Source organism: Oncorhynchus mykiss, chromosome 25 (assembly GCF_057628025.1).
Source record: "Oncorhynchus mykiss isolate SJ-2025 chromosome 25, ASM5762802v1, whole genome shotgun sequence".
Lineage (NCBI taxonomy): Eukaryota > Metazoa > Chordata > Actinopteri > Salmoniformes > Salmonidae > Oncorhynchus > Oncorhynchus mykiss.
In genome coordinates this window covers 93,526,200-93,540,480 of record NC_143046.1, presented here as the reverse complement: position 1 = coordinate 93,540,480, position 14,281 = coordinate 93,526,200, and the positions used below count along the sequence as shown (strand labels likewise).

Below are 14,281 nucleotides of genomic sequence, written 5' to 3'. Positions count from 1 at the left end.
AGATTTGTCTTCCAACAAGACAATGATCCAAAACATAAAGCAAAATCTACAATGGAATGGTTCAAAAATAAACATATCCAGGTGTTAGAATGGCCAAGTCAAAGTCCAGACCTGAATCCAATCGAGAATCTGTGGAAAGAACTGAAAACTGCTGTTCACAAATGCTCTCCATCCAACCTCACTGAGCTCGAGCTGTTTTGCAAGGAGGAATGGGAAAAAATTTCAGTCTCTCGATGTGCAAAACTGATAGAGACATACCCCAAGCGACTTACAGCTGTAATCGCAGCAAAAGGTGGCGCTACAAAGTATTAACTTAAGGGGGCTGAATAATTTTGCACGCCCAATTTTTCAGTTTTTGATTTGTTAAAAAAGTTTGAAATATCCAATAAATGTCGTTCCACTTCATGATTGTGTCCCACTTGTTGTTGATTCTTCACAAAAAAAATACAGTTTTATATCTTTATGTTTGAAGCCTGAAATGTGGCAAAAGGTCGCAAAGTTCAAGGGGGCCGAATACTTTCACAAGGCACTGTACATATGAGATGAGTAATGTACAGTATGTAAACATTATATAAAGTGGCATTGTTTAAAGTGACTAGTGATACATTTATTACATCCAATTATTACTTTATTAAAGTGGCTGGAGTTGAGTCAGTATGTTGACAGCAGCCACTCAATGTTAGTGATGGCTGTTTAACAGTCTGATGGCCTTGAGATAGAACCTGTTTTTCAGTCTCTCGGTTCCTGCTTTAATGCACCTGTACTGACCTCGCCTTCTGGATGTGTAACGGTGTGAACAGGCAGTGGCTCCGGGTGGTTGTTGTCCTTGATGATCTTTATGACCTTCCTGTGACATCGGGTGCTGTAGGTGTCCTGGAGGGCAAGTAGTTTGCCCCTGGTGATGCGTTGCGCAGACCTCACTACCCTCTGGAGAGCCTTACGGTTGTGGGCGGAGCAGGTGCCGTACCAGGCAGTGATACAGCCTGACAGGATGCTCTCAATTGTGCATCTGTAGAAGTTTGTGAGTGCTTTTGGTGACAAGACAAATTTCTTCAGCCTCCTGAGGTTGAAGAGGCGCTGATGCACCTTCTTCACCACACTGTCTGTGTTGGTGGACCATTTCAGCTTGTCCGTGATGTGTACGCAGAGGAACTTAAAACTTTCCACCTTCTCCACTACTGTCCTGTTTTTTTGTGGATTGGGGGGTGCTCCCTCTGCTGTTTCCTGAAGTCCACGATCCTCTCCTTTGTTTTGTTGATGTTGAGTGTGAGGTTATTTTCCTGACACCACACTCCGAGGGCCCTCACCTCCTCCCTGTAGGCCGTCTCGTCGTTGTTGGTAATCAAGCCTACCACTGTAGTGTCGTCTGCAAACTTGATGATTGAGTTGGAAGCATGCATGGCCACGCAGTCATGGGTGAACAGGGAGTACAGGAGAGGGCTGAGAACACACCCTTATGGGGCCCCAGTGTTGAGGATCAGCGGGGTGGAGATGTTGTTTCCTACCCTCACCACCTGGGGGCGGCCCGTCAAAGTCCTGGACTGAGTTTGAAGGACTAAGATGGACTGAGTTTGAAGGGCTAAGATGGACTGAGTTTGAAGGACTAAGATGGACTGAGTTTCAGGATAGAAGTAAGAGTACAGTTGTTACAAAGGGTTAGGTTTATAGAGTTCAGACCTTGATGTATTTGTACGGAGGTGGTTTCCTGTTGTTCTCCTGCGTCTCCTTGGCCTCCCGTTCCATCTTGATCTCCTTGAAGCGATTCTCTGCCTCCAAAAGCGCTGGAGAGACAGACTACTGTTATCTTCAGTTGTCTTAGTGATACTATAAACAGGCACAAAAGACAATGATCGGTAGTGCAGAGACGTGTCGTTTTAATGTAATATGAGGAGCATTATTTTACTGTCTAAAACACTGAACTGTTATGGACTACGGAGTTCCTTTTTCTCCAAGACAAAGGGTCATAAAAGTGTCCGTTCACACCTAGGGGCAAAAGGACTGCTGTCTCCCCCACACTATCTTAGCCTCTTATCCTGCTGGACCTCTCAACTCTGGACATAAGCACCTCCATCTCCAGCAACCCGTCTACAGGGCCTGGATCTTTGCCTTTAAATGTCCAGAAATGGTAATTTGATAAATTATAGAAAAAGTTAATTTTAGGGAATAGTACCTGTAATCGAGTAGAGAAATTGGGACGGAAGTGCCCATGCACTAAACACCCCAAAAAAATCTCAGAAGCATAAGACCTTAAAAGAGCTAGTGTAACCTGAACGGTACACTACAGATCACCTTCTTCAAGGACAGAGAGCTAGTGTAACCTGAACGGTACACTACAGACCACCTTCTTCAAGGACAGAGAGCTAGTGTAACCTGAACGGTACACTACAGACCACCTTCTTCAAGGACAGAGAGCTAGTGTAGCCTGAACGGTACACTACAGACCACCTTCTTCAAGGACAAAGAGCTAGTGTAGCCTGAACGGTACACTACAGACCACCTTCAAGGACAGAAGGAAAAATTTGAGTTTAGCCTCTGAAACTCAAGCAAGGAGCTAACAGATAAGAGCAACAAGCATAAGGACACCAACTCAGGACAAGCTACAACAGACTTTGATCACAGACTGACTATTACATCTTATCTCATGATAATTCTCATTATGTTTGATGAGTGTTATTAAATGTTGATCAATTGTGTTTGTCTTGTTATTCTTGGAAAGAACTCCAATTGATTATTATTATTATTCTAATTGTAGCCTTAGGGAGTTAGTGTCAACACCTTAAGTTCTTAGAAGACTCTTTTGTCCAAGAAAGGACAGTGGGCTGCTTAATATTCCATAGGTGAGTTTACCGTTCTTGAAGACCTTCCCTATCCCAGTCTTCTGGACCCTGCTGCCCCTGTCTCCCTCCATGTAGGGGAAAACTCGACCCTGGTGCGTCCAGAAGTAGTCCTTAGAACCAAAGAAGAAGACTGGGAACTCTCCGATTTTGTGGCGAAGGTTCTGGATGTTGGTGGGGATGTTCCGGGGGTGCTGGATCTCTGCAGGCCACCACCTGGACATAACAAGGGAAATGAAACAGTGTTCTAACACACACACACACAGGGTCGGGTGGTATCCAGATGTTCATATCATCCTTCTCTCACTCCAGGAGTTATGGTAAAAAAAAGGCAAAAAAAGGCCATTGGGCATCTATTACCAGTATGATAACCAAATAAGCATAAATAATAGCACATTTCCATGGAGGCTGTTAGCTAAATATGCTAACAACCAGAAAATAATTATTTTTTTGTTGCAGGCACTCCAGCTTCAAGTTCAACATAGAAAAAGTAGGAGAACCCTTTGGAATTCCCTCGATTTCTACATAAATTGGTCAAAAAATGGGATCTGATCTTCCTCTTAAGTCACAACAATAGTATTTTTCTGGCCTAGTTTGAATACTTATTTTAAACATTCACAGTGTAGTTTGGAAAAAGTTTGTGAACCCCTAGGCTAATTACTTTTTCAAAAGATAATTGGAGTCAGGACTCAGCTAGCCTGGAGTCCAATTAATGAGACGAGATTGGAGATGTTAGTTAGAGCTGTCCTGCAATATAAAGAACTCACAAAATATGAGTTTGCTATTCACACGAAGCATTGCCTGATGTGAACCATGCCTCGAACAAAAGAGATATCAGAAGACCTAATATTAAGAATTGTTGACTTGCATAAAGCTGGAAAGGGATGCAAAAGTATCTCTAAAAGCCTTGATGTTCATCAGTTCACGGTAAGACAAATTGTCTATAGAGAAATTTCAGCACTGTTGCTACTCTTCCTATGAGCAGCCATCCTGTAAAGATGACTGAAGGAGCACAGCGCAGAATGCTCAATGAGGTTAAGAAGAATCCTAGAGTGTGGGCTAAAGAGTTACAGAAATCTCTGGAACATGCTAACATCTCTGTTGATGAGTCTACGATACGTAAAAACACCAAACAAGAATGGTGTTCATGGGAGGACACCACGGAAGAAGCCACTGCTGTCCAAAAAAACATTGCTGAATGTCTGAAGTTCGGAAAAGAGCACCTGGATGTTCCACAGCACTACTGGCAAAATATACTGTGGACAGATGAAACTAAACACACAACACTTAACGCATTAGAAATATCTTGCTCTGTAGTATTAGCCGTCTAGCTAAAAGAGTTGTATAAGCAACAGTGTCCGACTGGATTCTTGATAGGGGGGTACCCATGGGCAGTACTCCAAAAAAGGCTGTAAGGGGAGACGGATCTATAACAGTGTCATATATATCAGAGAAACATTTAAATATTAATTCCCAGAAACCTGACAGTTTATGACAGCCCCAAAACATATGCAACAATGGTGAGGTGTTTGCCCTGTCCCTGTACTACAGATTGCCCTTTAACCTCTGTAGCCTTCTGCCTGGTGTGTTTAACTTGTCTAAAGTATGGTATCTTTAAATCTTTTTTTTATTTGTATTTGTATTTTATTTATTTTTTTCTAGTTGAGTATATTATTTATATTGATTTGTCTTGTCTGTATGTGTGTATGTTCAAAACTTAATAAACAGAGTAAAAAAAATAAAAATAAATATCTTGCTGAGTTTTGTAAACACATTTCTAAAATGCTTCTTATTGTCATTTCTGCTCGGCATCAGACTAATTTTGTGCTTCAGTTGCACTTCTAAACTCATAATTCAGGACCAGGCCTTCTATCAGCAGGCAGCGCTCTGACTGATACCTTCTATCAGCAGGCAGCGCTCTGACTGATACCTTCTATCAGCAGGCAGCGCTCTGACTGATACCTTCTATCAGCAGGCAGCGCTCTGACTGATACCTTCTATCAGCAGGCAGCGCTCTGACTGATACCTTCTATCAGCAGGCAGCGCTCTGACTGATACCTTCTATCAGCAGGCAGCGCTCTGACTGATACCTTCTATCAGCAGGCAGCGCTCTGACTGATACCTTCTATCAGCAGGCAGCGCTCTGACTGATACCTTCTATCAGCAGGCAGCGCTCTGACTGATACCTTCTATCAGCAGGCAGCGCTCTGACTGATACCTTCTATCAGCAGGCAGCGCTCTGACTGATACCTTCTATCAGCAGGCAGCGCTCTGACTGATACCTTCTATCAGCAGGCAGCGCTCTGACTGATACCTTCTATCAGCAGGCAGCGCTCTGACTGATACCTTCTATCAGCAGGCAGCGCTCTGACTGATACCTTCTATCGGCAGGCAGCGCTCTGACTGATATGGAGCTACTTTTCGCTCTACTCTTCTCGGTGTAGCCAGACTATTTTTCTCCTGTTGAATGCAAGTTTAACTTAAAGCAAAACATTAGGAAATGTAGCTGCCTACATTCTTCCTATGGTAGGCCTAAACATTAGAAATGTTGGCCATGCATCGTTCTTGCAAAAAATACCTTGCTTTTCATTGTAGGGTCATTTACTTTTGTGGCTGTCAGACAAATATCATTACACTTCTGTTGTCATCTGATGAAAATGAAGCTATTTTCGGCCTGATGTGTTGCACAAATATATTTTCTGTGAAGGAAAACTATAGTTGCACGGTCCTGATCACTATATTGAAGCAAAAAAGACTTTGGATATAAAACGCTCTCACGTTGTGCTGTTTACAAACAAACATGTGACTGGGTCAGCTGTTCTGGGGGACTATGGTAACTTCATAATGTAAAATAATGTGACTGGGTCAGCTGTTCTGGGGGACTATGGTAACTTCATAATGTAAAATAATGTGACTGGGTCAGCTGTTCTGGGGGACTATGGTAACTTCATAATGTAAAATAATGTGACTGGGTCAGCTGTTCTGGGGGACTATGGTAACTTCATAATGTAAAATAATGTGACTGGGTCAGCTGTTCTGGGGGACTATGGTAACTTCATAATGTAAAATAACGTGACTGGGTCAGCTGTTCTGGGGGACTATGGTAACTTCATAATGTAAAATAATGTGACAGATGAAATGAAGAGCGCAATCTACGTAATCTAATATATTGCACAAGTTCACTGCAGGTATTTAATTAAAATGGAACTACACATATTTAAATGTATAGAAAAACCTTAAAGAAATCGTTTCAACGGTATTGACGCTATTGAAAAACCATCCCGTGGCTATTTCCAAATACCCCGGTATAACGTATATATGGTATACCGCAGAAGCCTACACACAATGGTCTATAACATACACACAGAATGTTCTAGAAGACAGGTTAAAGAAGGATTTTTAAGCTTTGAGACAATTGAGTCTCATGCGCCAAATACAGACCTTACAGTGAAATGCTGACGAACAAGCCCTTAACCAACAATGCAGTTACGAAAAATACCACAAACCTTTTAAATAAATGAAAGTAGCAAATAATTAAAGAGCAGTAGTAAAATAACAATATGAACATGTAGATAAAGTTATTAAAGTGACTATGCATTGATAACACAGTAGCAACAGCATAAAATAGGAAGGGGGCAGTGAAAATAGTCTGGGTAGCCATTTGACTAGATGTTCTTATGGCTTCGGGGTAGAAGCTGTTTAGAAGCCTCTTGGACCTAGACTTGGGACTCCTAGCTAAAAATGCCAACATCGGCATTGGCCCGATGTCTAGTTCTGATGTGCATACCAATACAACGTAGGATTTTCTGGATTTTCCTGGACTTTCTGACCGGCCACCCCCAGGTGGTGAAGGTAGGAAACAACATCTCCTCTTTGCTGATCCTCAACACTGGGGCCCCACAAGGGTGTGTGCTCAGCCCTCTCCTGTACTCCCTGTTTACCCACGACTGTGTGGCCATGCACGCCTCCAACTCAATCATCAAGTTTGCAGATGACACAACAGTAGTGGGCTTGATCACCAAACAACGACGAGACAGCCTACAGGGAGGAGGTGAGGGCCCTCGGAGTGTGGTGTCAGGAAAATAACCTCACACTCAACATCAACAAAACTAAGGAGATAATTGTGGACTTCAGGAAACAGCAGAGGGAGCACCCCCCAATCCACATCGAAGGGACAGTAGTGGAGAGGGTAGAAAGTTAAGTTCCTGGGCGTACACATCACAGACAAGCTGAAATGGTCCACCCACACAGACAGTGTGGTGAAGAAGGCGCAACAGCGCCTCTTCAACCTCAGGGGGCTGAAGAAATTTGTCTTGTCACCCAAAACCCTGACAAACTTTTACAGATGCACAATCGAGAGCATCGTGTCGGGATGTATCATAGCCTGGTACGGCAACTGCACCGCCCTCAACAACAAGGCCCTTCAGAGGGTGGTGAGGTCTGCACAACGCATCACCGGGGGCAAACTACCTGCCCTCCAGGACACCTACACCACCCGATGTCACAGGAAGGCCAAAAAGATCATCAAGAACACAACCACCTGAGCCACTACCTGTTCACCCCGCTATCATCCAGAAGGCGAGGTCCGTACAGGGGCATCAAAGCTGGGACCGAGAGATTGAGAAACAGCTTCTATCTCAAGGCCATTAGACTGTTAAACAGCAATCACTAACTCAGAGAGGCAGCTGCCTACATTGAGACCTAATCACTGGACACTTTAATAAATGGATCACTAGTCACAGGTAAACAATGCCACTTTAATAATGTTTACATATCTTACATTACTCATATCACATGTATATACTGTATTTTACACCATCTATTGCACCTATGCCGCTCAGCCATTTCTCATCCATATACTTACATGTACATATTCTCATTAACCCCTTTAGATGTGTGTATTAGGTAGTTCTTGTGAAATTGTTAGATTACTTGTTAGATATTACTGCACTGTTGGAACTAGAAGCACAAGCATTTCGCTATACTCACATTAACATCTGCTAACCATGTGTATGTGACCAATAACATCTGCTAACCATGTGTATGTGACCAATAACATCTGCTAACCATGTGTACGTGACCATTAACATCTGCTAACCATGTGTACGTGACCAATAACATCTGCTAACCATGTGTACGTGACCATTAACATCTGCTGACCATGTGTACATGACCAATAACATCTGCTAACCATGTGTACGTGACCAATAACATCTGCTAACCATGTGTACGTGACCATTAACATCTGCTAACCATGTGTATGTGACCAATAACATCTGCTAACCATGTGTATGTGACCAATAACATCTGCTAACCATGTGTATGTGACCATTAACATCTGCTAACCATGTGTATGTGACCATTAACATCTGCTAACCATGTGTATGTGACCAATAACATCTGCTAACCATGTGTATGTGACCATTAACATCTGCTAACCATGTGACCAATAACATCTGCTAACCATGTGTATGTGACCATTAACATCTGCTAACCATGTGTATGTGACCATTAACATCTGCTAACCATGTGCATGTGACCATTAACATCTGCTAACCATGTGTATGTGACCAATAATGGTCACTGTACTGACCTGTAGTTGGCCATGGTCCCTGTACTGACCCGTAGTTGGCCATGGTCCCTGTACTGACCCGTAGTTGGCCATGGTCCCTGTACTGACCCGTAGTTGGCCATGGTCACTGTACTGACCCGTAGTTGGCCATGGTCCCTGTACTGACCCGTAGTTGGCCATGGTCCCTGTACTGACCCGTAGTTGGCCATGGTCCCTGTACTGACCCGTAGTTGGCCATGGTCCCTGTACTGACCCGTAGTTGGCCATGGTCACTGTACTGACCCGTAGTTGGCCATGGTCACTGTACTGACCCGTAGTTGGCCATGGTCACTGTACTGACCCGTAGTTGGCCATGGTCACTGTACTGACCCGTAGTTGGCCATGGTCACTGTACTGACCCGTAGTTGGCCATGGTCACTGTACTGACCCGTAGTTGGCCATGGTCACTGTACTGACCCGTAGTTGGCCATGGTCACTGTACTGACCCGTAGTTGGCCATGGTCACTGTACTGACCCGTAGTTGGCCATGGTCACTGTACTGACCCGTAGTCGGCCATGGTCACTGTACTGACCCGTAGTCGGCCATGGTCACTGTACTGACCCGTAGTCGGCCATGGTCACTGTACTGACCCTTAGTCGGCCATGGTCACTGTACTGACCCGTAGTCGGCCATGGTCACTGTACTGACCCGTAGTCGGCCATGGTCACTGTACTGACCCGTAGTTGGCCATGGTCACTGTACTGACCCGTAGTTGGCCATGGTCACTGTACTGACCCGTAGTTGGCCATGGTCACTGTACTGACCCGTAGTTGGCCATGGTCACTGTACTGACCCGTAGTTGGCCATGGTCACTGTACTGACCCGTAGTTGGCCATGGTCACTGTACTGACCCGTAGTTGGCCATGGTCACTGTACTGACCCGTAGTTGGCCATGGTCACTGTACTGACCCGTAGTTGGCCATGGTCACTGTACTGACCCGTAGTTGGCCATGTCCCTGTACTGACCCGTAGTTGGCCATGGTCACTGTACTGACCCGAAGTTGGCCATGTCCCTGTACTGACCCGTATTTGGTCATGGTCACTGTACTGACCCGTAGTTGGCCATGGTCACTGTACTGACCCGTATTTGGCCATGGTCACTGTACTGACCCGTAGTTGGCCATGGTCACTGTACTGACCCGTAGTTGGCCATGGTCACTGTACTGACCCGTAGTTGGCCATGGTCACTGTACTGACCCGTAGTTGGCCAGGTCTCTGCACTGACCTGTAGTTTCCCAGTTTGACCCAGATGATGTCTCTGTATTTGGGTTTCTTTCCGGCCCGGCAGTCGTTACAGAACCAGCTGCCTTCCGGCATGGCGATGTTCAGACAGTCTGGATGGAACGCTGCTGGACACGACTCACAGCACAGGAGCTGACCACCTACAGGATGACAAACAGTATCTAACTTAGTGCACAAGGCAACATGTTCTCCTGCTTGGACTCCAGCAGCAGTCTTCAATATTACTGTCGTTCTACAGAGAAGTAGATACTGACCTTTGGAGCAGACGAAGCACCAGCTGACGTTGACATGCGAGTGGTGGCTGTAGCCCTTCTTGGGTGAGAAATGGTTGGTGCAGATGATGGTGGTGGGGGTCAACATTTCACTGCCAGCCGCAACACACACCTCTCCTGTATGGTACGCCACCGGACAGCGCAGGCAACGCATCAGCTTACCTACAATACACCACGATATTAACACACCTGACATCAGCTTACCTACAATACACCATTATATTAACACACCTGTCCAACAATACACCACGATATTAACACACCTGACATCAGCTTACCTACAATACACCATTATATTAACACACCTGACATCAGCTTACCTACAATACACCATTATATTAACACACCTGTCCAACAATACACCACGATATTAACACACCTGACATCAGCTTACCTACAATAGACCACGATATTAACACACCTGACATCAGCTTACCTACAATACACCACGATATTAACACACCTGACATCAGCTTACCTACAATACACCATTATATTAACACACCTGACATCAGCTTACCTACAATACACCACGATATTAACACACCTGACATCAGCTTACCTACAATACACCATTATAATAACACACCTGTCCAACAATACACCACAATATTAACACACCTGACATCAGCTTACCTACAATACACCATTATATTAACACACCTGACATCAGCTTACCTACAATAGACCACGATATTAACACACCTGACATCAGCTTACCTACAATACACCATTATATTAACACACCTGTCCAACAATACATCACGATATTAACACACCTGACATCAGCTTACCTACAATACACCACGATATTAACACACCTGACATCAGCTTACCTACAATACACCATTATATTAACACACCTGTCCAACAATACACCACGATATTAACACACCTGACATCAGCTTACCTACAATATACCACGATATTAACACACCTGACATCAGCTTACCTACAATACACCATTATATTAACACACCTGTCCAACAATACACCACGATATTAACACACCTGACATCAGCTTACCTACAATACACCACGATATTAACACACCTGACATCAGCTTACCTACAATACACCATTATATTAACACACCTGTCCAACAATACGCCACGATATTAACACACCTGACATCAGCTTACCTACAATACACCACGATATTAACACACCTGACATCAGCTTACCTACAATACACCATTATATTAACACACCTGTCCAACAATACACCACACCACGATATTAACACACCTGTCCAACAATACACCACAATATTAACACACCTGACATCAGCTTACCTACAATACACCACACAACGATATTAACACACCTGCCAAACAATACACCATTCCATAATATTAACACACCTGTCCAACAATACACCACGATATTAATACACCTGTCCTACAATACACCACAATATTAACACACCTGTCCTACAATATACCACGATATTAACCCACCTGTCCAACAATACCCCACGATATTAACACACCTGACCAATAATACACCATTAACACACCTGACTTACAATACAACATTATATTAACACACCTGACCTATAATACACCTGACTTACAATACAACATTATATTAACACACCTGACCTATAATACACCATTATATTAACACACCTGACACCATTATATTAACACACCTGACCTATAATACACCATTAACACACCTGACCTACAATACAACATTATATTAACACACCTGACCGATAATACACCATTATATTAACACACCTGACACCATTATATTAACACACCTGACCTATAATACACCATTATATTAACACACCTGACCTATAATACACCATTATATTAACACACCTGACCTATAATACACCATTATATTAACACACCTGACCTATAATACACCATTAACACACCTGACCTACAATACAACATTATATTAACACACCTGACCTACAATACACCTGACCGATAATACACCATTATATTAACACACCTGACCTACAATACACCATTATATTAACACACCTGACACCATTATATTAACACACCTGACCTATAATACACCATTATATTAACACACCTGACCTATAATACATCATTAACACATCTGACCTACAATACAACATTATATTAACACACCTGACCGATAATACACCATTATATTAACACACCTGACACCATTATATTAACACACCTGACCTATAATACACCATTATATTAACACACCTGACCTATAATACACCATTATATTAACACACCTGACCTATAATACACCATTAACACACCTGACCTACAATACAACATTATATTAACACACCTGTCCTATAATACACCATTATATTAACACACCTGACCTACAATACACCATTATATTAACACACCTGACCTACAATACACCTGACCGATAATACACCATTATATTAACACACCTGACCTATAATACACCATTATATTAACACACCTGACCTACAATACACCTGACCGATAATACACCATTATATTAACACACCTGACCGATAATACAACATTATATCAATACACCTGACCTAAAATACACCGGGAGACAAACCTCAGACAACTAGTCAAATGTTCATGTGGTATCTTTAAGCAAAAAGGCCCGAGGGGGTGTGGTATATGGCTAAAATACCACGGCTAAGGGCTGTTCTTATGCACGACGTAATGCGGAGGTGCCTTATTGCTATTATTATTATTGCTATTATAAACTGGTAACCAAAATTATTAGAGCAGTAAAAATAAATGTTTTGTCATACCTGTGGTATACGGTCTGATATACCACAGCTGTCAGCCAATCAACATTCAGGGCTTGAACCACCCAGTTTATACTTATAAATAAACTCATGGGAAGGGTTAGCGTTTAGGGTCCCAGTCTGCCTCACCCTGGGTAGCCTTGGGTTTGGAGTTGGGGTTTAGGGGGCAAATATAGGGTACTCTTACCCTTGGTAGCCTTGGGTTTGGAGTTGGGGTTTAGGGGGCAAATATAGGGTACTCATACCCTTGGTCGCCTTGGGTTTGGAGTTGGGGTTTAGGGGGCAAATATAGGGTACTCGTACCCTTGGTAGCCTTGGGTTTGGAGTGGCAGCTGATACAGGTGTGAAGCGGGCAGTGAAAGCCCTTGTTGTCAAACACAGTGAGGGTATTGTTGCGGACGCAGGCGTCATGGTAGAACATCCCACAGTGCAGCACGTTACAGCGATGCACCTCCCCCTCCGACAGCTTACAGCTGAAACACTGGTGCACCCCTGGAGAGAGACAGAGTCAGGGTTAACACTGGAGAGAGACAGAGCCAGGGTTAACACTGGAGAGAGACGGAGCAAGGGTTAACACTGGAGAGAGACGGAGCCAGGGTTAACACTGGAGAGAGACGGAGCCAGGGTTAACACTGGAGAGAAACAGAGCCAGGGTTAACACTGGAGAGAGACGGAGCCAGGGTGAACACTGGAGAGAGACGGAGCCAGGGTGAACACTGGAGAGAGACGGAGCCAGGGTGAACACTGGAGAGAGACGGAGCCAGGGTGAACACTGGAGAGAGACGGAGCCAGGGTTAACACTGGAGAGAGACGGAGCCAGGGTTAACACTGGAGAGAGACGGAGCCAGGGTGAACACTGGAGAGAGACAGAGCCAGGGTGAACACTGGAGAGAGACAGAGCCAGGGTTAACACTGGAGAGAGACAGAGCCAGGGTTAACACTGGAGAGAGACGGAGCCAGGGTTAACACTGGAGACAGACGGAGCCAGGGTGAACACTGGAGAGAGACGGAGCCAGGGTGAACACTGGAGAGAGACGGAGCCAGGGTTAACACTGGAGAGAGACGGAGCCAGGGTTAACACTGGAGAGAGACGGAGTCACGGTTAACACTGGAGAGATACAGAGAGATGGGGTTAACCAGTCATTACCTGAGCTGCTACAGACAGGATGACCCTGTTCTTACCTGAGGTGCTACAGACAGGATGACCCTGCTCTTACCTGAGGTGCTACAGACAGGATGACCCTGCTCTTAGCTGAGGTGCTACAGACAGGATGACCCTGCTCTTAGCTGAGGTGCTACAGACAGGATGACCCTGTTCTTACCTGAGGTGCTACAGACAGGATGACCCTGCTCTTACCTGAGGTGCTACAGACAGGATGACCCTGTTCTTACCTGAGGTGCTACAGACAGGATGACCCTGCTCTTACCTGAGGTGCAGTCTGGACAAAGCAGCTTGTCCTGTGGTTTCAGGGTGGATCCTAGACAGGAGAGGTGAAAGGACCCACAGCACTGACCCTCACATGGCACCACGTCCTCTCCAGCCTGCTCACACACCTACAAACACACACCGTCAGC

General features: G+C 44.4%; 1 protein-coding gene across 1 annotated transcript in view; it reads right to left on the bottom strand.

Moving 5' to 3' along the window:
- The window catches only part of nsd2 (nuclear receptor binding SET domain protein 2), a 62,551-nt gene that overhangs the window by 28,740 nt on the left and 19,530 nt on the right, over positions 1-14,281 (bottom strand). The window contains exons 9-14 of the mRNA XM_090221493.1: positions 14,134-14,260; positions 13,010-13,198; positions 9,943-10,122; positions 9,672-9,828; positions 2,848-3,050; positions 1,678-1,781 (exon numbers count right to left, since the gene is read on the bottom strand). Of these exons, the coding sequence (XP_090077619.1) occupies positions 1,678-1,781; positions 2,848-3,050; positions 9,672-9,828; positions 9,943-10,122; positions 13,010-13,198; positions 14,134-14,260 (960 nt within the window). The remainder of the gene's footprint in view (positions 1-1,677; positions 1,782-2,847; positions 3,051-9,671; positions 9,829-9,942; positions 10,123-13,009; positions 13,199-14,133; positions 14,261-14,281) is intronic.